The 27,997-nt window shown below is 44.9% G+C and overlaps 1 protein-coding gene across 2 annotated transcripts; it reads left to right on the forward strand.

The window, feature by feature from the left end:
• Positions 1-60: 60 nt before the first annotated feature.
• LOC130604388 (gamma-aminobutyric acid receptor-associated protein-like 2) lies at positions 61-27,924 on the forward strand. 2 transcript variants are annotated; one of them, XM_057418899.1, is made up of 5 exons: positions 61-119; positions 378-433; positions 18,929-19,101; positions 22,221-22,314; positions 27,393-27,924. In XM_057418899.1, the coding sequence occupies exons 1-4, from the start codon at positions 86-88 to the stop codon at positions 22,309-22,311; spliced, it is 354 nt and encodes a 117-aa protein (XP_057274882.1). In that variant the 5' UTR covers positions 61-85; the 3' UTR covers positions 22,312-22,314; positions 27,393-27,924. The 2 variants fall into 2 exon arrangements, with proteins under 2 accessions (XP_057274882.1, XP_057274875.1); XM_057418892.1 differs by lacking the exon at positions 27,393-27,924 and having other exon boundaries at positions 22,221-22,800.
• Positions 27,925-27,997: the final 73 nt, after the last annotated feature.

The following is a 27,997-nucleotide window of genomic DNA, read 5'->3' on the forward strand; positions in this document are numbered from 1 at the left end:
GGAAGTTCCGCCCGTCGAGCCGCGGTGTTGTTGTGACAGGCACCGTGACACCACCAGGCCCGGCACGAGTCCCCGCCGCCGCACCATGAAGTGGACGTTCAAGGAGGACCACGCGCTGGGTAAGGATGGGCTCGGGCCGGGCACTGCCCGCAGCCTCCCGTGTCGCTGTGTGTTCCGGTTGGTTCCCTGGGCCGGACGGCTTGTCTCTGGGCGGACAGTCGCCCGACGCGATGCCCGAGGAGGCCTCCCTGAACAGCCAGAGATCCCTCTCGGCGGAGGCAAGGCTACTGCGAATCCCCCAGGCTGCCGTCCCTGCGGGCCTGGGACACCGTCAGTTTCGTTACCGTGCAGTGACTAATTGCGAGTTTTGTCCACAGAGCACAGATGTGTCGAGTCGGCAAAAATTCGAGCCAAATACCCTGATCGTGTCCCGGTGAGTAACCAAGCCAGCTTCATCTGACTGCTGGGAAGCAAAGGTGGATATACTGTTTCCATCCATCCCTCTCATTTGATCAGATCCTACTGTGAAATACAAACTCACTCCTCTAAACAAGATAACAGGGTTTTATTGAGGGACAGAGTCAATAAAGCAAAAGCAACAGCACTGGGCACGTGACAGTAGCCAGAGGTGTGCTGATTAGCATTTGTTACAGGTTTATATACTTTCACTATTGCATTAGCCATATACATATTCATAATTCCTGCTTATAAGCAGGGAATATTATAACTAGCTCCAGGAACTTGTTATCATAAGTCTCCTCCTCTTGGTGTCTGCGCACTGCTCTGTGGTGATTGTGGGCAGGGGTTTTGAGGATGAAGTAAGCAGTCTTCCTCATGTGAGTAGGGGTCTTTGAGATGAAGTAAGCAGTCTTCCTCACAGTGTACTTTTCACCTCTGGCACAGGTGGATGCCCCAGGAATCACAAAACTAGCTGAAACCAGCCATATCTGTAATTCTTCTGATAGCTGGCAAAGATTTTAAACAGTGTGACCTTCCTGCAAAATTTCTTGCAGGATGGGCAGACAAGGAGTATCCCAAGCTAGCAGATGTTTGGGAGGCTCTGTCTCTAAACTAACTGATAAGTAGAAGGATGGTGTGAAATAACCCATTCATGTTTAGTGGGGCGACTAAATCCTGTTATCTCACCACAGACTTACAACTCAAACATTGTTCTTTAAAGCTAAAGATACTTTAGAAGACTAGTGTGAAACAATTAACTCATGTTTAGTGGGGCCACTAAATTCCACAGACTTACAACATAAACATTGTTCTCTTTCTACAACCTAAGTTAAGCTAAAAAGTACTTTAACTCTGTTTTCCAGGCACTAGCTTTTCTTATACCAAGCCCCCCCCTCTTCTTTTACCTTTGCAAATTCTTTTGCTGTGTGACTCTGTTTTGCTCAAGAGTCCTGCCCTTTTTAAGTTGTTGTCTAATCTTGTGTCTTTAGCGAGCTTTGTTTCTGTTATTGTGAACTCATAGTTATATCCACATAGCCACACCTATGATTTGTGAAAGCCAATACATTTGTGTGTTTATCACTGTACTAGGGGAATTCATCTTTCCTTGTGTGTTCTTAGGTGTTTTAAAGAGGCCCCAAACAGTCTAACTAATCCAACATTCCCTCTTCTGCCCCAGTGCATATTGACAAGTAAGCAAGAGTGCCTGATCGAAACACTTTCCAGGCATATTTATGCTTTATCAGTATCCTGATTTCTTCTAATGGCAATTATATCCCAGCAAATACCTTCAGTGTCCTGAGGATTCATTCTGTGCCTGATCCCAAGAACAGTAAGTTCTTTAAACCTTGACAGTCTTCCATCCTGGCTCTATGAGGAAGGTGATTTTCCCTCATGTATCCATGTCTATAACCAGTCTTAGTGTGGTGAATTTCCCCATGCAAATCCTGCTGCTTAAAGAGCCAGTGCAAGTGGTGAACTTTCCTTTTTGTATTAATAACTCCATACCTGCTAAATAGTGAATAACCTTTCCTTTTCACACCACAATTCCTTTTATAATCATTCAGTCAGATGACCACACTTCACATCTTTGTTACAGCTAGCATCATGTCCGTGTTCTTGACTTACCTGCTTGTGAGTAAAATTTCCCACATCTAGTCTGATCACATGCCAGTTGGTGCCACTTCTGTCTGGCCTTTTGGTAAATAGCATCCATTAGGTAGTGCAGCCCAGAGAGGAACTTCTAATCCCATCGACTTTCTCTGCTGCTGAGCTGCACCTAGTCACAGCATCTTCTCCAGCTGCAGTCTGGCAGGCTGAGATGATCCTTGCCATTCCCTTCTTCGCTAACTACCCACTCATGTACAGACTGCAGTGCGCTATTGATCATCCATCGCCACAGATACCCATTTGTCCATTTCAAGAATATCCCTCATAATCCTAGGGGAAGAAGAGAAATTTAAATTCAGTGTGAGTCAGAATTACATGATGCTGTATCAGGAATGGACTGCAGTGTGTGGATGGATACAGGGATTAAATCTCAAATTGCAGTGTGATGCTTTGTCTGAGCCCATACATGTTTTATGCTTGATGATTGTCCTGGGTTCAGCAGTAGCAGTCATTTTTTCTCCTTCTTAGTAGCTGGTGCAGTGCTGTGTTTTTGACTTTCGGCCTGGGAACAGCGCTGATAATACCGATGTTTTATTTACTGCTCAAATGCCTGGGAGGAGTGGAAGCTGAGAGGAAGCAGAGACAGGACACCTGACCCAAACTAGCCAAAGAGGTATTCCATACCACAGCACGTCATGCCCAGTATGTAAACTGGGAGTTACCCAGAAGGGCTAGATCACTGCTCGCTCGGGCTGGGTATTGACGAGTGGTGTTGTATTCTCTTCCCTTGTTATTTTCCTTATCATTATTATTAATGGTGGTAGCAGTAGTGGTTTTGTGTTATACCTTAGTTACTGGACTGTTCTTATCTCAACCTGTGGGAGTTACATTCTTTCGATTCTCCTCCTCATCCCTCCAGGAGCAGGGTGGGGGGAGTGGGATAAAGTAGGGGAGTGAGCGAGCGGGCTGCGTGGGTTACTGACTGCACTTAAACAACAACGATTCAGATTGAGCCATGTACCTTTCACAAAATATTTATTTAATATATTTTTGCATTTAATAGTCAGAAGTGTTTTTCAGACTTGCTGTGTGTTTCCTGCTTTCTAGGTTATAGCTTGCATCCAGAGTGAGAGAGGTCAAAGTGACTTCTCAGCTGCTCTATCTGTCTACATGGATTTAGAGATGTTTCAGTGGTTCAAACCTATTAAGTTAATATGTGAGCAGCCTGACTCTGTCCTAGGAGAGACCTTTTAGGAATAAAATGGGAGGTGAAAGAAATTCATGCTTGCTAAGCACTGCAATCTTAAATTTGCCTGGGTAATCAAGTGGTTTGAGGGTTAAAGGTATAAGTTTTACTGGAAGCAGTTCACCAACAGCCTCAACTTCGATTTATGACAGTTTCTGCATTATGCAGCTAAAATGCCTAGTGTGTTATTGTAATCTTAAAAATACAAAAGTATCAGTTGTTAAGGGTTCAGTATGCCTTTCAGGTTGTTCTTGTTCTGCTTTACAGTTCCCTCAAACTAAATTGTGGGGGCAGGTCCTATGCCCTCCTTTTATTTCTGTAGGCAGATCTGAAGAAATTGTAAGGAAAACCCTCTCCACATCATAAGATAGCATATTTTGTAAATTTACTTGGGCATTACCTGGATGATGTAGCAATGGGGAATGCAGAGCTAAGGAATGGAGACACTGGAACCACTTGTAAGCCTTATTTCCTCACATGATAGATTTTTCCTTTAAGAACTAGCCTGTGTAGAGGAATAAGTGTTAAGTCCTATTCAAAAATAATACTTAATTCTCTTTCTTCCTGTATCTGTTTGTCCTGGGTTCAGCAGTAGCAGTCATTTTTCTCCTTCTTGGTAGTTGGTGCAGTGCTGTGTTTTGACTTTTGGCCTGGGAACAGAGCTGATAGCGATGTTTTGGTTTGGCCAAGGACTTTGTGAGCCTCATGCTCTGCCAGGGAGGAGGGAAGCCGAGAGGAAGCAGAGACAGGACACCTGACCCAAACTGACCAAAGAGGTATTCCATACCACAGCACCTCATGCCCAGGATGTAACTTAGAGTTACCCGGAAGGGCTAAGACTGCAGGGTTGGAGGAGGTATCGGTCGGTGCTTGGTCGGGCTAGGGGGGTGAGTTATTGGTCGGCTGGTGGTGAGGTCTTGTATTCTCTTCCCTTGTTATTTCCTTTATCATTATTATTATTGGTGGTAGCAGTAGTCATTTGTGTTATACCTTAGTTACTAAACTGTTCTTATCTCAACCTGTGGGAGTTGCATTCTTTTCAATTCTCCTCTCCGTCCCTCTGGGAGTAGGGGGAGGGAAAGAATGGGGGGAGTGAGTGAACGAGCCCTCTGACTGGTTTTAAACCACGACACTGTTGCTTTCTGTTTTATTTGTTTGTGGCCATCTTTCCTTCCTGTAGTAAATTTCTAATTTCCTAACATGAAGTAAGATACTGTAATGTCAGTCCAGCATAATACAAAGCAGAGAATAGCATCAGTGAGTCCTACCTTGGCAACAGTAACACAGTGGAACAGACACTGTGCCTTAGAGTGCAAGTATATACGGAATAACACATGTGAAAATTAAAAAAAAAAATTTGGTTTTTAGTGCTAATATCAGTATGTTATTGCAGACCTGAGTCTACAGACATCCTGAAATAGTGGTTAACACAGGAAGCAGTTTTTTCAGAGTTGCAAGCAAATGTTTTTTGCTAGCTGTTAACAGGAGCAAGAAATGTAAATTACAACTGCTAGATAAAGCTAATGATATGCTAACACATAGATATATCCAAGCAAAACAAGGGAAGATGAAGTTTTATTCCCAATGTTATGATTGAGGTGACTTTTGGAATACGCTTCATAAGCCTCTCAAAAACCCCATGTGATAAACATCTCTGTAATGATGAGTTTAGATTTAGGAGACCAGGTGCATGAATAATTCCAGAGAAAGCAAGGATACCTGTGTTAAGTAGTAACTTTACTTTTCATCTACAGATGCCCTTAAAATGGTGATAAAACATCAAGAGGTTTCCTTTTGAAATGCAGAGATAAAATGCATCCCTTTAGATAGCACAGTCACTATTGTATAATTATGAAAAGCATTTGGGTCCCATGTGATCCTCACTTTCTGCTAACCCTTCAGGCCTGGGAAAGCATTTAAATTTATACACTGACCAGAAAACAAAAATACCTCACAGTTTCTACAGCAACCCTTCTACACCACCTTTGTTCAAGTCAGATGAAATGTAATCTCCAATATAACTAAACCAGTACTAGATGAATTTAGATGGTCTTTCCTCAAAAATTTATCTTGCTTCTACCTGTAAACTGCTGCTGCAACCCTCTTATAATGACATTATTAGATGCTTGGGGTGGTTGTGCTTTGAGAGAAAGAACTGCTGCTCATAGCCCCTCAACTATGGCTCCCAATTTTACTCCAACGCCTTTCTTTCCTCCCTACCAACAGTAGCTTCCCAGAAGTAACTCACACTTAATTTCCATGCTTGTGCCTCAAGCATTTTCTCCTGGTCTGGTTTCATAACCAGTTAATGGTTTGTAACAGTAACAAGTAAAAGGAAACAGCATCACAGCTCTAGCTCGTCCTTTTCTCTAATGCTTCTGGGCTTATGGCAAAGCTGATTTAACTCCTAGTGAAAAGCTACACTGGGTTTTGGGCTCATTGCTTGTTTTTCTATGAAGACAGTAATTCAATTTACTCTGAAGATACTGAGATCAGTAAGTGCTCCAGCCTGCCTAAGGTGAGCAGTGGAAGCACCCTGCGAAAATCAAAACCTTGCTTTTTCAAAGGTACTGGGATGTTAGCATGTTGTCTCATGAACTGCAGCCTTCCGCTCAAGCAGACTGTTTACTTCTACACTTGGACAAAAACACTTGTTTCCATGCTCTGGTTTTGACTTCCTTAAAGATAAGAAGGTGGCTCTGCCTTGTTACTGTGATTAAAACAATGGTGTCTCCAACAGTAAAGCTGTTAAAGGCATCCCACTCAGAACAACGATTACAGTTTCTTTGTTCTGGCAAATAGGGACCATTGGTCCCCGTACTAGTTTGGGAAAGTCAGGGACCTATCCGGTAATACAAATATGCTCATTTTACACCTGCCTTGGGAATCTCGGTGCCCTCATATGCTCTGCTGCTACCCTCACCAACTGTGGTTGTCCTCACTAACCGTCAACTGTGGGCGCTTAGTTTCCCCTACTTACCCCTCCCCACAACTCTGTTTCTCTGTGTGTCCTGGGTTCAGCAGTAGCAGTCATATTTTCTCCTTCTTAGTAACTGGTGCAGCACTGTGTTTTTGACTTTCAGCCTGGGAACAGCGCTGATAACACCAATGTTTTTAGTTATTGCTCAAATATTTAGTCTGACCAAGGACTTTGTGAGTCTCATGCTCTGCCCAGGAGGAGGGGAAGCCGGGAGGAAGCAGAGACAGGACACCTGACCCAAAATAGCCAAAGAGGTATTCCGTACAACAGCACGTCATGCCCAGGATGTAAACTGAGAGTTACCCAGAAGGGCTAGATCACTGCTCGGTCAGGCTGGGTATCAACGAGTGGTATTGTATTCTCTTCCCTTGTTATTTTCCTTATCATTATTATTATTGATGGTAGCAGTAGTGGTTTTGTGTTATACCTTAGTTACTGGACTGTTCTAATCTCAACCTGTGGGAGTTCCATTCTTTCAATTCTCCTCCCCATCCCTCCGGGAGTGGGGAGAAGAAAGTGGGGGAGTGAGCGAGAGGGCTGCGTGCCTGACTTACAGCCTGGGTTTAAACCACGACAGTTCTTTTTGGTGCCCAATGTGGGGCATGGAGGGTTGAGATAACGACAGACCTGATCGGATTGTGTCTAATTGTATTTGTGATAAGCATTCATTGTTTCGGATTAAAAGTCACTCATCACAATGCTGATTTATTGGCTCTCAAAGTTTTTGTTCCTGATCTCACAGTTTCAGTATTTTGTACCTTACGTACAGCCGGTATTTGCTGTGTTAGTGTTTATCAAGGGGGGAGGGGGGCTTGGGCTAAGGTTCTTGTCTCATTGTACTTTATGGTCATGACTTGTAAATACAATAGAATCATTGATCATGAAACTGATCTAGCTTACGTTCCAGTGTGGTCACCACCTTTATACTTTGGGAGGTATATAATAAAAGTGCTTAGCAATTACACATCTTTTTTCTCCTTCTCAGGTGGTCAACCTGAGAGTTTTGAATGGCTTTTTAATACTGTTGAGACCTGTGTGCTGATTGTGATGGGGATCCCCATGTTGGCAGCATACAGTGTGTTTTGCCCAAGACTATTTCATCTGGTCCCAAGAGTAAAGCAGAGTTGTGTTTAGGCCTTGTCTGGGCTTAGACAATGATATAGGAGGACCAAGAGATTTTCCCCGAGGCTGGACAGCCATGAGTGGCAGGGTGTGTGGGATAATATGGGCAAGTATCTAGGTCAGTGGGCCCCTCCAGTACTTTGGAATTTCACCACCAAACAACTGCAAAATCCAGAAAAAATAGTAAAACACTTAAATGAGGTGTGTGGTCATTCTGGCCATACCAGAGACGGACAAATCATGTCAATGTGTTGGGCTTGGCCTATGCTTACAGGGCCTTGTTCAACACTATCCAGCACCTTCAAAAGGAAAAAGATGTCCCTGGATCTGGGGGCAAAGCAACAGACAGTACAGCTACACCAGCCCCAGCGACAAGTACAGTAGCTACCCAAACTTCGACCGCAACAGGCAGTGCAGGTACTCCAGCTCCAAGCACAGCAGCTACACCAGCCCCAGCGACAAGTACAGTTGCTACTCAAACTTTGGCTGCAACAGACAGCGCGACTATGTCAACGACAAATACAGCAGCTACACCACCCCCAGCGTAAAGTACAGTCGCTACTCAAACCACAGTGATAATTACTGCAGCTAAACCAGAGGACCAATTTGTACCAATAACGGTTGCCCCTCTACGCAAGAGGAAAAGCAAAAAAGAGACAAGATGAAGCAAGATGAAGAGACAATATACTCACCACCTGGGCCCAGCACCTGATCAGGTGATCACCATCTGATCAGGAGTCATTCATCACATGACAAGAAGAAGAAGAGGTGGCTTCTCGACCTCAGACCTCAACCGAGCTACGGAATGTGTGAAAAGATTTTACCTGTCAACCAGGGGAGAACATCATCACCTGGTTGCTCCAAAGCTGGGACAATGGGGCCAATGGTCACAAACTAGAAGGTACAGAAGCCAAGCAGCTGGGATCACTTGTTAGAGAAGGGGGAAATGACAAAGCAATTGCAAGAGAGAAAAAGTCCGTGAGCCTTTGGAGCTGGCTCTTGGCAGCTTTGAAAGAAAGGTTTCCATACAAGGACGATGTTATGAGTCTTTTGGCCAAGTGGACTACTTTAGACAAAGGCATCCAGTCTCTGAGGGAATCAGCCGTTGTAGAGATGATCTATCACATCAAGCCAGGTAACGGGGATGTACACATAGATCCAGATGAAGTCGAATGTACACGACCCATGTGGCGAAAACTTACACGGAATGCACTGTCATCATATGCCCATTCATTGGCAACAGTAACCTGGAATGACATAGTACCACTAACAGTAGCTGCGTGGAGACCTCATAGCAGCCTTCCAGTATCTGAAGGGGGCCTATATGGATGCTGGGGAGGAACTGTTCATTAGGGACTGTAGTGATAAGACAAGGGGTAATGGGTTAAAACTTAAACAGGCGAAGTTTAGATTGAATATAAGGAGGAAATTCTTTTCTGTTAGGGTGGTGAGGCACTGGAATAGGTTGCCCAGGGAGGTTGTGAATGTTCCATCCCTGGCTGTGTTCAAGACCAGGTTGGACGAGGCCTTGGGTGAGATGGTTTAGTGTGAGGTGTCCCTGCCCATGGCAGGGGGGTTGGAACTAGATGATCTTAAGGTCCTTTCCAACCCTAACTATTCTATGATTCTATGAAATGATTCATAAACTTCGAGAGTTCGAAGGCAATCTCACCCCTTCCATCATCTCAGCTGTGGAAAAAACTGTCCCAGGATCTCAAACAGTTGAGGGACGATCTATCTGATTTATCCAAATACCCAAAAGGTTACTGATCGGCTTTTGGTATTGCTGCTTGGGAGACAGGAAATTGAGCAGCTGTCCACCTTGCCTGGTCTCTCAGAGGATCCTTCTGTTGTGGGGTTGCTGAAGGTTGAAGAAAAACAAATGCCAATCGTGACCAAAACAGTGCACCGGTGGCAATATAGCACCAGCCAAGACTCCCTGATTCCCATCCATAAGCTGATCCGTAGACTGGAGAGCCAAGGAGTGATCAGCAGGACCCGCTCACCCTTTAATAGCCCCATATGGCCAGTGTGAAAGTCTAATGGAGAGTGGAAACTAACAGTAGACTATCGTGGCTTGAATGAAGTCACACCACCATTGAGTGCTGCTGTACCGGACATGCTAGAACTTCAGTATGAACTAGAGTCGAAGGCAGACAAGTGGTATGCCACGATTGATATCGCCAGTGCATTTTTCTCAACTCCTTCGGCAGCAGAGTGCAAGCCACAGTTTGCTTTTACTTGGAGGAGTGTCCAGTTCACTTGGAACCGACTACCCCAGGGGTGGAAACACAGCCCTACCATTTGCCATGGACTGATCCAGACTGCACTGGAACAGGGGCAAGCTCCAGAACACCTGCAATACATTGATGACATTATTGTGTGGGGCGATACAGCGGAAGAAGTCTTTGAGAAAGGGAGGAAAATAATCCAAATCCTGCTGAAAGCTGGTTTTGCCATAAAATGGAGTAAGGTCAAGGGACCTGCACAGGAGACTCGGTTTTTGGGAATAAAATGGCAAGATGGATGTAGACAGATCCCCACAGATGTGATCAACAAGATAACAGCAATGTCTCCACCAACTAATAAGAAAGAAACGCAAGCTTTCTTGGGTGCTGTGGGGTTCTGGAGAAAGCACATCCCAAATAACACTCTCATTGTAAGCCCTCTCTATCATGTGACCTGGAAGAAGAATGATTTTAAATGGGGCCCTGAGCAACAACAAGCCTTTGAGCAAATTAAACGCGAGATAGTTCATGCAGTAGCCCTTGGACCAGTCCGGACCGGGCCAGATGTAAAAAATGTACTGTACACTGCAGCTGGGGAGAACGGTCCTACCTGGAGCCTCTGGCAGAAAGCTCCAGGGGAGACTCGAGGTCGACCCCTCGGCTTTTGGAGTCGGGGATACAAAGGATCTGAGGCCAGCTATACCCCAACTGAGAAAGAGATACTGGCAGCCTATGAAGGGGTTCGAGCTGCTTCGGAAGTGATTGGCACTGAAGCACAGCTCCTCCTGGCATCTTGGTTGCCCGCGCTGGGATGGATGTTCAAAGGGTCTCCTCTACACGTCATGCAAACAATGCTACATGGAGTAATTGGGCTGGACTAATTACACAACGAGCTCAAATAGGAAATCCCAGTCGTCCAGGCATTCTAGAATTCATCATGGACTTGCCAGAGGGCAAAGATTTTGGAATGTCACCAGAGGAAGAGGTGATGCATGCTGAAGAGGCCCCACCCTATAATAAACTGTCAGAAAGTGAAAAGCAATATGCCTTGTTTACTGATGGGTCCTGACATATTGTAGGAAAGCATCGGAGATGGAAGGCAGCTGTATGGAGTCCTGGACGACAAGTTGCAGAAACTGCTGACGGAGAGTCAGTTTGCAGAGGTGAGAGCCATCCATCTGGCCCTGGACATTGCTGAACGAGAAAAGTGGCCATTACTTTATCTCTATACTGACTCATGGATGGTGGCAAATGCCCTGTGGGGGTGGTTGCAGCAATGGAAGCAGAGCAACTGGCAACACAGAGGGAAACCCATATGGGCTGCTGCACTGTGGAAAGATATTGCTGCCCGGGTGCAGAACCTGGTGGTGAAGGTACGCCATGTAGATGCCCATGTACCCAAGAGTCAGGTCATTGAGGAACACCAGAACAACCAACAAGTGGATAAAGCGGCTAAGATTGAAGTGGCTCAGATGGACTTAGATTGGCAACATAAGGGTGAATTATTTTTGGCCCAGTGGGCCCATAGCACTTCAGGCCATCAGAGCAGAGATGCAACATAGAGATGGACCCATGATCGAGGGGTGGACTTAGCAATGGACACTATTGCCCAGGTTATTCACGAGTGTGAACACTGCACGCAGCCTCCCCTGCTCTGAAAGACTGTTACAAGAGATGGAGCCCAACATCATGGACCGAATGGACTCAGCAGGTTTATAGGCATTGGTCCATGGACTAAGGAATGATCTTTTTCTATCTGTCTGTGTATGTGGATGTATATATATGTAAGAGCAATGGTGTATTGAAAATGTGTGATCTGAGCGTGACGTGAATGGTATGGAAGAAGGGGTGGATACTGTCCTGGGTTCAGCAGTAGCAGTCATTTTTCTCCATCTTAGTAGCTGGTGCAGTGCTGTGTTTTGACTTTCGGCCTGGGAACAGAGCTGATAACAGTGATGTTTTGGTTTGGCCAAGGGCTTTGTGAGCCTCATGCTCTGCCAGGGAGGAGGGGAAGCCGGGAGGAAGCAGAGACAGGACACCTGACCCAAACTGACCAAGGAAGTATTCCATACCACAGCATGTCATGCCTAGGATGTAATGGAGAGTTACCCGGAAGGGCTGGGGGACTGCAGGGTTGGAGGAGGTATCAGTCGGTGCTTGGTCGGGCTGTGGGTCAAGTTTTCAGTCGGCTGGTGCTGAGATGTTGTATTCTCTTCCCTTCTTATTTCCTTTATCATTATTATAATTGGTGGTAGCAGTAGTGATTTGTGTTATACCTTAGTTACTAAACTGTTCTTATCTCAACCCGTGGGAGTTGCATTCTTTTCGATTCTCCTCTCCGTCCCTCCGGAAGTAGGGGGAGGGAAAGAATGGGGGGAGTGAGTGAACGAGCTGCCTGACTGGTTTTAAACCACGACACTCGCTCTAGGCTTAAATATGTCTTCAACTCCATCCAAAAGTGAGGTTAATATTACTGTTCAGCACCTCTAAAACTACTTTTAAACCTGACAAGTAGCAGAAAGCAGCAGTCTACCGGTCCCAAGTATTTTGCAATTGCCTAGGAAAATCCAGGAACAACCTCTCCCAACAGCCAGGCTCAAATTTTAGGAAAGAGGGTTTTTTTAGATCATATAACTGCTCATCTGAAAACTAATCAGTTGCAAAGACAGAACTAACCTTATGTAACCCATTTTAATATTGCAGCTGAGTGGGAAATGGGAACTTTCCTTTCTGCTCAGCGGATTCCCTACAAACCTTCTTGATTAACAGAGGGTAACTAGGTATGTTAAGGTACAGTTTCTGCAATATTTCAGGGAAGGACAAAGGTAAATTTCAGGAGCCTGGGAATGTACTGCTTATCACTTTAGGTACACTACAGGACTCTGCCCTTGCAATGCTATTTCCTAAATTACAATTTCTCTTATCAGTTCACCCTGTAGCCCATCTGCAGTGGCATCTAGCCATTTTTCATCCTCCAATGACTAATTGTCGTGGTTTAAACCCAGTCAGGTAACTCGTTCGCTCACTTCCCCCCCTTTCTTGCCCTCCCCCTGCTCTCAGAGGGACGGAGAGGAGAATCGAAAAGAATGCAACTCCCACGGGTTGAGATAAGAACAGTTTAGTAACTAAGGTATAACACAAATCACTACTGCTACCACCAATGATAATAATGATAAAGGAAATAACAAGGGAACAGAATACAACACCTCACCACCCGCTGACCGATAACTCGCCCCCCAAGCCCGACCAAGCTCCGACCGATACCTCCTCCAACCCTGCAGTCTCCCAGCCCTTCCGGCTCACTCCCAGTTACCTCCTGGGCATGACGTGCTGTGGTATGGAATACCTCTTTGGTCAGTTTGGGTCAGGTGTCCTGTCTCTGCTTCCTCCCGGCTTCCCCTCCTCCCTGGCAGAGCATGAGGCTCACAAAGTCCTTGGCCAAACCAAAACATCCTTGTTATCAGTTCTGTTCCCGAGCTGAAAGTTAAAACACTGCACTACACTAGCTACCAAGGAGGAGAAACATGACTGCTACTGCTGAACCCAGGACATTATCCACCCCTTATTCCATACCATTCACGTCATGCTCAGATCCCACATTTTCAATATACCATCACTCTTATCTCGGTGCACTCTTATCTTAGTGCATGGACCAGTCCCTATAAAGCTGCTGCGTCCATCTGGTCCATGTCAGGCTCCATCTCTTGTAACAGTCTTCCAGAGCAGGAGAGACTGTGTGCAGTGTTCACACTCGTGAATAACCTGGGCAATAGTGTCCATTGCTAAGTCCACCCCTCGATCATGAGTCCATCTCTATGTTGCATCTCTGCTCTGATGGCCTGAAGTGCCATGGGCCCACCAGTCTCAAAATAATTCACTGTCCCCTTAAGCAGTTTCTGCAGCTTGTTGCTGGGGACTCCATACAGCTGCCTTCCATCTCCGACGCTTCCAAAGCACTGGAGGGGCCCAGTGGACTAGATACTTGCCCATACTGTCCCACACACCCTGCCACTCATGACTGTCCAGCCTTGGGGAAAACCTCTTGGTCCCCCTATATTGTCGTCTAATCCCAGACAAGACCCAAACCTGACTCTGCTTAACTTTTGAGATCAGACAAAATGGTTGTGGGTAAAACACAGTCTGTATGTGTGCCAACATGCTGATCCCCATCGCAATCAGCAGGCAGGTCCCAAGGATACCCAAAGGCCATTCAAAACCTCCAGAACTCTCAAACGATGCTGCTGTACTTGTCACTGGGGCTGGTGTAGCTGCTGTGCTTGCCGGCTCTCCCACCACCAGCTTCTCTTTTCCTGAGTCCAGCTCTTCCTCCTCTGCCTTGCTGGGAAATGCTGCGTGGTCTCCTGCATCCTCCTGGGGCTCGGCAGGCGGCTTCCGGGGGATGCTCTCGGCCGTCGCAGGGCTGGGCTCCTCCGCGGGGCTCGGCTCTTCCGCGGGGCTCGGCTCCTCCGCCGCCTTCTCCCGCTGCTCGGCAGCCGCTTCCTTCTGCTCCTCGACCGCCCCGGCCTCCTCCACCGGCAGCCGTCCCCTGGCGGCCTCCGGCCCCGCTCCCGCCGCCGCTTGGTCCCCGGGGCCGCTCTCCCGGGCCGCTTCAGCAGCCGCCGGCTCCCGGGGCCGCTCCCCCTCAGCTCCCCGCAGCCTCACGAAGATGGAGAGTAGGGCGAGGGCCAGGACGGTGAAGAGCAGCCGGACGGCCAGGTACAAGTCCACGGCCACGTCCGTCCCGCCCTGCTGCTGGAGCCCACCCGTATTACAAGCCATTGCCATAAAGCACAGTGAGACAAGAACCTTAGCCCAGGCCCCACACTTGCTAAACACTAACACAGCAAATACCGGCTCTACGTAAGTTACAACATTCTGAAGCTGTGAGATCAAGAAGAACAACTCTGATACCCAATAAATCAGCATTGTGACGAATGACTATTAATCCAGTCAAATCTGTCGTTATCTCAACCCTTCGTGCCCCACGTTGGGCGCCAAAAAGAACTGTCGTGGTTTAAACCCAGTCAGGTAACTCGTTCGCTCACTTCCCCCCCTTTCTTGCCCTCCCCCTGCTCTCAGAGGGACGGAGAGGAGAATCGAAAAGAATGCAACTCCCACGGGTTGAGATAAGAACAGTTTAGTAACTAAGGTATAACACAAATCACTACTGCTACCACCAATGATAATAATGATAAAGGAAATAACAAGGGAACAGAATACAACACCTCACCACCCGCTGACCGATAACTCGCCCCCAAGCCCGACCAAGCTCCGACCGATACCTCCTCCAACCCTGCAGTCTCCCAGCCCTTCCGGCTCACTCCCAGTTACCTCCTGGGCATGACGTGCTGTGGTATGGAATACCTCTTTGGTCAGTTTGGGTCAGGTGTCCTGTCTCTGCTTCCTCCCGGCTTCCCCTCCTCCCTGGCAGAGCATGAGGCTCACAAAGTCCTTGGCCAAACCAAAACATCCTTGTTATCAGTTCTGTTCCCGAGCTGAAAGTTAAAACACTGCACTACACTAGCTACCAAGGAGGAGAAAAATGACTGCTACTGCTGAACCCAGGACACTAATGCAAGTTACCATTCTCCGTAATCCCCTGCCTTCTACAGACACATGCAATGACTCCCTCCCTCACCAATGCAACTGGTCTTTCTGCTGGACTTGAGAGGACAGGCTCATACACACGGAATTCAAGTTTTGTTAGTTCTTCAACAAGTAAGAAAGAACTATTCTTATTTGACAAGTCAATCCAAGTGTGAAGTAAAAGGATTTGCCGTAATCAATTCTCAGACTGTGATGTGATATGCACTGAACAGTCCTTTATGTAGCTCAGCAGATTGACTGTACATGCTTTTTGGAGAACTGCTGTGCCCATTTTTCAAATCTAAAACTATAGCAAGATACCAAAGAACAGAAACCTCAAATCACTAAAGAATTCTTAAGTTCTGATTTCCAGTGGTAAAATCATTATGTTATTGCAGACCTGAGTCTACAGGCATCCTAAAATAGTGATTAACACAGGCAGCCTTTTTTTCAGTGTTTCAAGAAAAGCCTGTTGATGCTGCAAGCATCATCTTACCCAGGCATTTCTGCTTGGGTCCCTACCTGCTTTCTACTACCAAACACTGTGGTATAAGCAGAGAATAGCCCTGTTCCTGAGGAGCTGGCCGAGCAACATAAGCAAAGCTTGTGGTTTGTTGGTTTTTTTTTATTGTTGTTTTGTGGTTTTTTTTTTCCTTAATTACTTCATTTGTTTCCTTACAGCCTACATACCTCATCTGGCTCTCATTCATATAGAGCTAAAACCTACCCCTTATTAGTATGGCTTCACTGTTGTCCTGTAACTTTAGCTGAAGCTGTAATTAACATCAGCTGCATACATTGCTGGATTAGCTGGCACTGTAAGTCTGGTATAACAGAGGCACGCAGACATAATCGCATCACAGCACCTTTTTAGTGATTTAGTGGAGGGCTCAACTGGCATCCTTGGCAGGCCAACTGGCATTCCGGAGCATCCTGCAGCCATGCTTTATTTCTCCTCCTTGAGGCATTGTTTAAGTGCTTGGTGGCTAGCTGTGGGAAGTCAGTAATCATTGCTGGATTAATTATAGAAATGCAGAGAGCATAGATATCAGTTAAAAAGCAGTACTGCAAAGCACTGTAAAAAATGAACATGTGGTCTATGGCCAACTAGAACCTTGCATTATACCACAACTCACACCACAATATCAGCTTGACTATTTAGATACAACGTGGCTTCTTCAGCTCTGCACCGAGTTCCCTGAAGGATGCCTATGCCTCTATTTAGCATGACAGTTTCTGATGTAAGGGTACTTGCTGTGTAATGGCACAGTATGTTGCACAGGTTAATACAAAAGACTTCAGGGAGGAAAACAACTAATGAATACTCTAATGCTCTAGATGGAAGCCTGAGAGGCATTTTGGCATCTCTGGTTTATGCACAGAAGGTGAAATGGCAGATCAGATAATAAACTAGGCTGGTGCTTCTCCCTCCCATTTACCTAAATTCTGATTTTGTAGCTTCAGTGTTACTGAAATTTATTTCTAATATTTCTTCCTGTTTGGGGATTTTTTTCTTTTGTTGTATGCTACATGCAGGTTCTGTCATCTGTTGGGAACAGCTTGGGGCATTGTTTAAAGAAGACAGTTAAGTTGGAAGGGTGGAAGTGCTGTGTATATTAAACCTGTATTTCTTTGTTTTGTGGGATTTTATTTAGCCCTATGACGATTTAAATGAGGATAGGCCATGCTTGTTGCAAACTAGAATTGTGTGTAACAAGATTGCAAGCAATGATGGTCACACTTGCATGTCCTATGAGGAGTGGTTAAGGACTCTGGGTTTGTCTAGTTTGGAGAGGAGGCTGAGGGGTGTGACCTCATTGCTCTGCAGCTTCCTGAGTAATGTGGAGAGGGGGGTGTTGATCTCTGCTCCCTGGGATCCAGGGACAGGACACATGGGAATGGTTCAAAGCTGCATCAGGGGAGATTCAGACTTGACATTAGAAAGCATTACTTTACCATGAGGGTGGTCAAACACTGGAACAGACTTCCTAGAGGTGGTTGATGCCCCAGGCCTGTCAGTGTTCAAGGCATTTGGACAATGCCCTGAATAACATGCTTTAATTTTTGGTCAGTCCTGAACTGGTCAGGCATTTAGACTAGATGATTGTTGTAGGGCCCTTCCAACTGAACTAATTCTGTTCTATTCTACTTTCTTTTTACATTGTGACAGTGACAAAACAAAGTAAGCAGCATCTGTACAATGCATCTGTACACTTCCTCAAATCACCTGCAATTGCTCAGGTACTAGCGCTGCAGCCTAGTTAAACTTTTCATGACTCCATTACAGCTGAATGGGGCAAGGAGGGAATATGGTTAAATGGATTCTTCAGTTTCTTACTATTAACTAGAGTAAGTGAAAAGACAGGAGTCCTGGACTCCTTCTTTCAATCACCAGTTAAAGGGAAGTAGTGCAGACAAGCCACTCTTAAACCTGAAGCTCTCGAGCTGCTCATGCTTCAAACATCTCAGTAGATGCCAATTCCTCTCCTGCTCCTGCCCCCAAGCTTTTGTCACAGAATACACTATTTTGGGCTATTGCACATGGAGAACTTTAAAATAATTAGCCATATTTAAACACAATAGGACATTAGTGTCCTGGTATGAATAAATCACAGAATCACAGAAGGGTTGAGGTGGGAAGGGACCTCCAGAGGTCATCCGGTCCAACCCCTCCCCACTCAAGCAGGGCTACCTGCAGCCAGGTGCCCAGGACAGATGACTTTGGAGTATCTCCAAGCTGTGAGACTTCACACCTTCCCTAGGCAGCCTCTGCCAGTGCTCTGTCACCTGCACAGTAAAAAAAAAAGTTTACTGATGTTCAGAGGAAACCTCCTTTGTGCCCATCACCTCCTGTCCTGTCACTGGACATCACTGAAAACAACCTGGCTCCATTTTCTTTACACTCTCCCTTCAGGTATTTATAAACACTGATAAGATCCCCCTGAGCATTCTCTTCTCCAGGCTAAACAGTCCCAGCTTTTAGCCTTCCCTCATACAAGAGATGGTCCAATCCCTTAAACATCTTGGAGGCTTTTTGTTTGACTCTCTCCAGTATGTCCATGTCTCTCCTGTACTTGTTACTGTAAAAGTCAGTTGGAGAAACTCTCTGAGTGTTAGTAAGTTAGAACAGTTTGGTCTATTCTACTATGTTAAAAACACACATACTGTTGTTAGTTTTTTAAGCCCACATACTGAGGAGCCCAGAACTGGACCGAGCACTCAGGTGTGGCTTCACCAGTGCCAGTTCAGGGGAAGGATCACTGCCCTGGACCTGCTGGCAATACTTGCAGCCTGAGATGCCATCAGCCTTCTTTGCTGCCAGGGTACACTGCTGGCTCGTTCTCAACTTGGGGTCCACATCACAGTAATTTCATATCTTCAGTGTACAAAAAGTTAAATGATGTGCATGCTTTCCTATCACAGGTTTTTCTTTTAGACATATTGCATCTTTTCACCCCATGACTTCAACAGGCAGAGGAAGTTTTGTGTCATTGTGTATATGAATATTAGTTTCAGTGCAGTTTAAGATCAGGGTTTACAGTGCTGAACCAGTCTTACCTCTCATTTGGCTGTGGTCAAGAAACCTTTTTGTTCCTCCCCTCTGCTTACTGTTGTAAGCCTGCACCAGCAAGTGGTTTCCAAAAGCTGTCTGTTCATAGCAGTCCAGAAAAGCCTGACCTTCACACCTGTGCTTTACAGGTCATAGTGGAGAAGGTCTCAGGATCTCAGATTGTTGACATTGACAAGAGGAAGTACTTAGTTCCATCTGACATCACCGTGGCCCAGTTCATGTGGATCATCAGGAAGAGGATTCAACTGCCGTCTGAGAAAGCAATATTCCTCTTTATAGACAAGACTGTCCCACAATCCAGGTGAGAGGCTATTCACTTGGTATTCAGAACCATGTCTGCAAGCCTGTGCACACCAGAGGGACAGGAACTCCCCTGTTTGAGGCTTATCTGCTGATTTTAGGAGGGGTTTGGTTACATCTTAATCTAACCGTGATAGTTTTTTCTCATGAGTTTGATAAACATCTTATTTCTTGAGCTAGGCTGAAAAGAAAGGTGACTGAAAAAATATATTATGATTTACTTCCATGGCAAGAGGGTGAACTCTGGAGGTATTATGATATCTTTGTTTGAGTGTAAGAATATTTACATCATCAATAAAAAAAAATCCTTCTCAAAAAAGTTGCATGTTGAAAACTCAAAAGCAAACACCATAAATTTTACTGAAAAAAAACATTAACCTGTCAGCTCACAAAGAAATGATGCTGTTACTTGTTTTTAAAATTACTTATTTTCTTCTATAAGCACAAAATTACTATAGAAAGATTTTTCACATTGCTTTTATATAGGAATATGTTTCATTGTTGTCTGCTACATACAGAGTAATGTAAAGCAAAAGCAGCTACTACAGCTGCTTTTGATACAAGACACTTTAATAGTATTTGAGGAAATAGTATGTCATGGTGTTATGTGGCTTAGGTAGAATATTATTCTTATTAACCCTTACCTGTGTAAGAGTTCCTCCAGGTAACCTGTCCACACTGTTAGCAATATTTTTATTTACTTTGTGATACACAGTAGGTACCTGTGAGAACCATCTTTCACAGAATCATTAGGTTTGGAAGGAACCTCTGGAAATCATCCAAGGCAGGGCCACCTAGAGCAGTTTACACAGGAACGTGTCCAGGTGGGTTTTGAATGTCTCCAGAGAGGGAGACTCCACAACCCCTCTGTGCAGCCTGTTCCAGTGCTCTGCCACCCTCAGTGTAAAGAAGTTCTTCCTCATGTTGAGGTGAAACTTCTTGTGTTTTAGTTTATGGCCACTGCTCCTCATCCTGTTGCTGGGCACCACTGAAAAGAGTCTGGTGCCATCCTCCTGGTACCTGCCTTTGAGATATTTATATGTGTTAATGAGGTCTCCTCTCAGACTCCTTCAGACTAAACAGGCCCAGCTCCTGCAGTTTCTCTTCATAAGAGAGATGCTCCAGGCCTCTGATCATCCTTGTGTCCCTCCACTGGACCCTTTCCACTAGCTCCTTGTCTATCTTGTACTGAGGTACCCAGAACTTGACACAGTACTCCTGATGTGGACTCACTAGGGTCTAGTAGAGGGGGAGGATCACCTCCCTGGACCCACTGGCCACACTCGATGCACGGCTCTCAGCCCCAGGTTGTCCCCAAAACTCACTGAAGTTTTCAGACCATACCTGAGACACCATTTTTTGGTGCCTTTCTGCACCCCTTGGCTCACTTCCATTCCTCCTTCCCTCTCAACCACTCTTTCAGTCCCCATGAGCTACTAAACTGACTGCTCTTACCCATATAACTGCCTTGTTACGGCCCCAAAGGCACTCTATGCTCCTTCACACATCACCTCAGTGACAGGTCTCCACAATCACTCTCAGGCAATGAGCGCAGCCCGCCAAACGTCCTGCACAGCTTCCAATGCAACCCCACAGAGGCCAAGGTTACCCCCTACCACAGCAGGCAGCCTTGTGCCCGCTCCTGCTGCTTTTGCTCCACACCCCAGGGGGTTGGGCACTGCCTGCCCACCCTGTGCGCAGCAGAGGTGCTCCTGGTAGCCTGGCAGCTCCAGCTTCAGCTCTCACCTCTCCACATAGCTGGAGGCCATAGGGCCTGGGTGAGGAGCATGGTGCTGGACCAGGCTCCTCTTGTGGCAGCATTAGCCCAACACTTCCTGCTTGTTTTCTTCTGAGAGTATTAGGAATGCCTGTATGTCATCATCTTAACAGTGCTGTAGAACTGCTAGGAACAGGAAAGAAAGGACACATCTTGTAGGCTGAGTTCATTACATAGACCACTAAACTCTTGATATGCTTCTTATCCAGAAGTTTATCTGGTACTCACCAATTCCCTTCCATTTCAAGTACTGCTGCAACTCCTCCCAGCTCCTCTCTCAGGTAAAAAGCCATGTTCGTTTCCCCATCATCTCAGGTGAGCTGAGGAGGTGTCACTTGTGCAACTGCCTGATGTTGACTGCCTGTTTCATCTGCAGATAGATGGTTGGAGCCGTTGTACTGGCCAAGTAATTGCTTGGGCTTCTTTTTGTTTTCAAAATGCAGTCTTTGCCCTAAAGACTACTACTACTTACACTGTGAAAGGACACATGCCTGTTCAGTTACAAAAATTTTCATTTGATCAAATGTTCAAAACCTCATCCCCTGAAAAAGCACTAGTTCCTGGCTAACTTGTCATTTACTGCCCACACATTTTGGTACTAGCATTACTTGAAGTCATCACTTTTAAACAGTACAGAAAACAAAGCTTTTGCTCCCCAGAATAACCCAGAGCTCAAAGAAGCAGTCCAAAAAGCACAAGTTTGATAGACTCGAGACCAGCTGAATGTTCACAACTACACCAGGTGGAGGGAGAAATCAAGTTGCTCACACAAGAAGCAAGAGGTTAATGCAGTTGCATTCAAGGAAGGTGCCACCAGGCTCTTGAGCCTGGTGTTAGTCACAGCACTGTAAGAGTGGTGAGGCACTGGAATGGTTTGCCCAGGGTAGTTGTGAATGCTCCATCCCTGGTGGTGTTCGAGGCCAGGTTGGACAGAGCCTTGGGTGACATGGTTTAGTGGGAAGTGTTCCTGCCCATGGCAGGGGGGTTGGAACTAGATGATCTTAAGGTCCTTTCCAACCCTAACTATTCTATGATTCAGAACCTGAAATATGTTCAGGTTATGGTTATGACTAATTTCCAGTAAAATAAGGAAGCATTCTGGCACATGCATTTGTGAAGAATAACAAAACCCTAGACACTGCAGAGAGCCCAGTATCATTTTGCTAACTCAGGAATCAACCGCTTTCATATATCTTCATTTTTGTATTTTAATTTATGTACTGATTCGCAAGTTTTAGCTTTTATTAATCCTTGCCTATGTCAGGTTCTAACTGCTACCATTTGCAGTTGTCACGATCCAAGCAAACCATTTCTCCTTGTTGTTTTTTTTTTCTCCCTTCAAGCTTAACTATGGGACAACTTTATGAGAAGGAAAAGGATGAGGATGGATTCTTGTATGTTGCCTACAGTGGAGAGAACACATTTGGTTTCTGAATGGTGGGTCCTGGCTACCGTACCATCTTGCTGTGTATCTTGTAAATAGCTGATTATTTTCTGTTCTGACATCCAGAGAATTTCCTTCTATATACACGCATTTGTAACTGGATTAATTTCTTAATATATTGATAGGTCTTGCTTTATTAGACTGTTAAATTATAATGAAGAAGTTTTGTTGGTTTTGTGTTTTGTTTTTTTTTTCTCATGGCTATGAATTCCCAGAGCCTCACTCCTTTGGGGGATACACCCAATGACGTGGATTAAATAATAAAGCAAAGTAGTTGGGCTACTAAAACATGAAAAGAAGAATACATTTATTCTGTTTTGAGGTGTTAGTTTAAGAGATAAAAACATTGAATTAGTATTGGGAACACTGGATTTGCTAGCTTATCCTAAGCAGGAGCACAATGTGATTATAATCAATTGAGCTAATATGTTCCTCTTTCTCAATTAACAAACAAGTACAATAAAAATTCCTGTCACAAACAGGCAGTGCTGTCATTTCTTTACCTTAATTTTGGCCAGAATGTTATACACCACATTTACTAGATGCTATACAGCTGCTTATATTATTTACTAGACACTGTACAGCTTCTCAACCTTTAGTATGTGGATGATGATACAAGGAAGAAACAAGGAACTATCTGTAGGTTCCAAAACAAGTAGCTTCATTGCTACTAGATCTCATCAGAAGAGCAGTTATGCCTGCCCACAAGTCTGAAGGAGTAAAAGCCTCAGTGGAGGAGTAAATACCATGGGCTTTGGAAAGCAGGACCTAGGTGACAAAAGCATAGCATCTAAGGCAGGACACCTAGGAGAAGGAATGATACAAGTAAGAGACAAGAGAGCTGGACAACTGGAAGGTATAGTTTGTACATGAATTATTGCAGAGAGAGAAATCATTGGTAAGGAGTTCAGATGAAAACAGTTGCATGAGTAGCTTAAAAAAAAAGAAAGCAGTAGTTGTGTTAGAGGTAGTTATATAAATATACATGTCTTTTCCAAGTAAAAATTCTGTAGGTATTGTAAGGACATTATGGAAGAGGTTGCCCAGCGAGGTTGTAAATGCCCCATCTCTGGCAGTGTTCAAGGCCAAGTTGGACAGGGCTTGGAGCAACCTGGTCTAGTGGAAGGTGTCCCTGTTCATGGCAGGGGGGTTTGATTCAGAGAAAACTCCAGGAACAAACTCGCCACAAAGTTTTAAGATGACAAGCAGGTATTCTTTAGGCACCGGGAGACACGGGGGATAGCTCCACCTGGTGTGTGTCTCCCTAATTGCCACACAACCCATACTTTTATAGCACTGGGCATACATACATATTCATGTGGCTACGTATGGATTACATCATTTTCCAGAAAGCTCCCCGCATGAGTACAGAATTGTGGTGGTGGTCTCTGAGGGTCGTTTACTTCTTCCAACAATCTTCATCACTTCTGGCAGCCTTTGAAGCATGCGCAGTAGATTCTCATACCAGTTTAATTGGTTCGTTAGCACCAGAGACATAATAATCCTCCTGTCCTCCCACTTATCAGTTAGTTTAACTGTAGCCCATCCTGGACACCTGCTGTTCCCAGATACTCCTTATCCCTGTGTCCTGTTCTTCTAGACTGTTTTTCTTAAAACTATGTCAAATATAACTGTTGCAGAATGGCTCTATGAGCAAGGCCATGGAGCCTTAGAGGCCTGTGCAAGCAAGGCAAGGGGTAGGCCCCACAGGTAACCGGAAACCGGATGTGGGAGGAGAATGTGGAGGAAGCTGTGTGGGTCTAACCAATACTGTTGTGCCTAGGAGGCGTGGCTAAATACCACGCCTATATAAGTGAACTGCATCACAAATAAAGTAGAAGTTTGCTTATCACCCATATTGGGTTGGCGTGTCTTGCTTCTCCTCGCCGCTTACAAATGGCGCCCGAACAGGGACCATGGACTAAAGGGCCCCGGTTAACGGGGACCCGGAATACAGGGCCCCGGTTGACGGGGACCCGGAATACAGGGCCCTGAGTATCAGGGACCTGGAACGGCGAGTGAGTGGCACCGGCGGCAGCGGCCGGGGAGCGTGGGCAATGCTGCTGCGGTGGCGTGACGGACCCGGGTGCTTGGACTAACCGAAAGGAGTCCGCCGCTGGGGCGAACCAGACACTGCTGCGTCGGGAGGCCGATCTGGAGACCGAGGTTACAGGACGACCCAGAAGAAGACGATCCGGAAAAGTCCGGCCATGAAAATGAACCGAGAGGTAGCCCTGGACTTATTACAGTGCTTTTTATAAAAGCGGGGAATTGAGCCTGAGACTCTAAAGCAGCTAGCAGGTCTAGTGGCTGTAGGGAAGGCTAAGGGATTTTTTGTAGATCCTAATACAGTTTTTGAGGAGAGTGAGTGGCGAAAGTTTGGTGATGAACTATTTGACTCAATGCTTAATGATGATAAAACAGCAAAGAAACTCGATAAATCACGGGGAGAAGTAATAAACTGTATAAAAAGATACAAGGCGGAAAAGAAAACTGCCGCGGTAGCAACGGAGAAACTAGGAACAGACGTCCCCGGTCGGTTGAAGCCAGGGGAAGATTACAACTCGTTTTACCCAACTCGCGGGAGCACAGGGTTCCCCCCGCCCCTTCCTTTTCTCCCCCTCCATCAGAGTTTGATGGAATGTGTTGTATGAATCTTTCTGGTCATTTTAATTCGATACATGCACAGCTGAAAACCCTGGCTCAGCTTACCCAGCAATTGCAAGTGAGCAGCGACCTAGGGATAACTAAATGGTTGTCCTCATGGGGCATTACAGGTTGACTTAAAACACTGCTATTTGAAGTACTGTGCTTATGTATCATTGTTAGGTTAATCATTGTAGCTGTTAGACTTGCTTATAGTTGTGTGATAAAACAGGTGAACAGAATAACCCACAATGTCTTGCTCGCACAGGCCTCTAAGGCTCCATGGCCTTGCTCTTAGAGCCATTCTGCAACATATAACGATTTATCTTGTGTGAGAATTCTCAGTATGTTCTGTAGCTGTACTCTATTTTTTTTCTATGTATCATGCACCTCAGTAATTTTCCATTGCTACTGTTACAAAACCATCAAACTTAACATTACTTAAATCTAATTCTAAAGGTTTCTATATTCCATTTTGTCATTTTGTGCACCCCTTGTCTCAGGTTGGAATAGATGACCTTTGAAGGTCCCTTCCAACCTAAACCATTCTATGATTTGCCGCAGAAAATATATGGACTCAGTCAGAGATCAATATGATCAGACAAAAGCCGTTTATTACAAAGCCTTAACCCCTTAAATACTATTTCTTACAGTGATTTGGCATATTATGATTGGATACATGTCCTGAAGACCCTTTGCAACTAGCATATAATTGGTTAAGCACAGGTGTGGGAACTTGACCTCGAAAGCTTGCCAACAGTCCACAGTTCTCATTACATCAGTGAATTCCAGCTGCTTCTTATCTTGCTTGCTTAAGCTTCCTTGAGCCTCTCACAGCCTTGCTGTATCTTTCAGGATTATTCAGAGTTTATGTACCAATTATCCATTCTCCTGTGAGAACACTGTCTCCACAATGATTCTACCACACTGAGGCAGAAAACTACAATTAGAAATGCTGTATTCAAGACCAGTACCTCCAGTTGATGAGCACTACTGCCAAAGCAGGTACTCAGCACAGCAGAAATAGAGGCTTTGCCACAAACCAAGAAAACTATTTTATTCATGAGGGTCTCAACTTCTCTTCAAACAGGCTTACCACAGTTACACAGCTGACTCTATGTACAGGCAAAGAGGCAAAGTTGTGGCTCTGAACCATAGGGGCCTGGAAAGAAAACACCTGATTGACCTAATTGCACAATTCTGGAGTTCACACTTTGATATTAAAGGATAGTACTGCATTAGAAAAGTAGCATCACTTTGAACTTCATAAGCCATCAAGGAAACACTAATTACAGTTTAGATTCCTGATAACTGTTTTGCTTCATTTTCATACTACATTGTGTGGAAGAGCTTAGTTGTAAGCGGCAAGGAGAAGCAGACAGGACAACCCAATATGGGTGATAAGCAAACTTCTACTTTATTTGTGACGCAGTTCACATATATAGGAGTGGTATTCAGCCACTCCTCCTAGGCACAACAGTATTGGTTAGCCCCACACAGCTTCCTCCACATTCTCCTCCCATGTCCGGTTTCCGGTTACCTGTGGGGGCCACCCCCTGCCTTGCTCTCACAGGCCTCCAGGGCTCTATGGCCCTGCTCTTAGAGTCATTCTGCAACACTTAGTTTTTAAAATGTTTCCAGCCACAGTGGAAATATATCATTTTCCAGGCTTAAATCAAATTCTTGCTAACTCAAACTCCCATTAAATCACCTTATGCCTAGAATTACATCTGGCTCTACAGTTAGTCACAAGTACTAGCAGAAGGACTCCAAAATGAAAAGGTAGGTGCCTGTGAAACATTGGCACCGTAATCAAGACTTGTCACAGTAACAGTGATGCATGTGCTTATTGCATCTGAAAATGTACTATTGATTTCAGTAAGCCTTTCACTGTTCAGAATAGCACTGCATTGTATAGCACTGCTTTAGTAAACATTCCATCACTCCTTCCATCCTGAATTCCTTCCACTATTACCCTTTCCACAAATGTAGTATTAATGTTTACTCTTTGCAGAATTTTTGATTCAGAATGAAAAGCGGTTTTATCTGTGATTTTTTCATAACCTTTTATTACTGGAAAATATTCTATTTCCTTTAAGCTGAAACTCCACAGTTTCACTATGGTTTTCAGTGCTTTTTGCTAGCTGTTAACAGGAGCAAGAAATGTAATTTACAACTGCTAGATAAAGCTAATGATGTGCTAACACATAGATAGATATATCCAAACAAAACAAGGGAAGATGAAGTTTTATTCCCAATGTTATGATTGAGGTAACTTTTGGAATACCCTGCATAAGCCTCTCAAACCCCATGTAATTAACATCTCTGTAAAGATGAGTTTAAATTTAGGAGACCAGGTACATGAGTAATTCCAGAGAATGCAAAGATACCTGTGTTAAGTATTAACTTTACTTTTCATCTACAGATGCACTTAAAATGGCAATAAAACATCAAGAGGTTCAAAGTGCTTCAGTTTCAGTTGACATTACTTCCACTGCAATGGACTATGAGGATCATATCCTCAGGTAACGGGATAACACGTCACTGCTTCCTTTCTTTTGGAGGCATAAGTGTTTCATGCAGCTCAGAACTTCAAGTCTGCAATGATCCTTTTCTATAATTCAATAAAAAGGGGCTTCAACTCAACCAAAATAAAGATTTCTCTAAATTGCTATCCTTTTCACTCCTGTCTCCTTACAGCACATGAACTAGAAGATGTCTTTTCCTGGCCCTTGAATTGCAGAGCTATCTGCTGTGCACCAGAGCTCATTGCTGTATTTTCATGTGAAGTTCAGGTATTCTTTGGCATTCTTGACCAAACCCAGCAGGGCTTGGCTATGAATCACTTTCCAGGCTTCCTTGTAGTCCTAGTTGGTTTCTAGAGTCTTCATCCTGACAGGAAATACAGAACACTGTAAACATTTCTATTATCCTATTTAATGTCATGCCACAAAAATGAAAAAAAAAAGCAAACACACAAGAACATGATACCATTTGAGCTATTTCATGCTACTAAGTGAAATTCTCTTG

This window comes from Pezoporus wallicus, unplaced genomic scaffold (assembly GCF_028554395.1).
Source record: "Pezoporus wallicus isolate ANWC-B61680 ecotype Strahan unplaced genomic scaffold, APGP_CSIRO_Pwel_v1 contig_3591, whole genome shotgun sequence".
In the NCBI taxonomy this organism is placed as follows: domain Eukaryota; kingdom Metazoa; phylum Chordata; class Aves; order Psittaciformes; family Psittacidae; genus Pezoporus; species Pezoporus wallicus.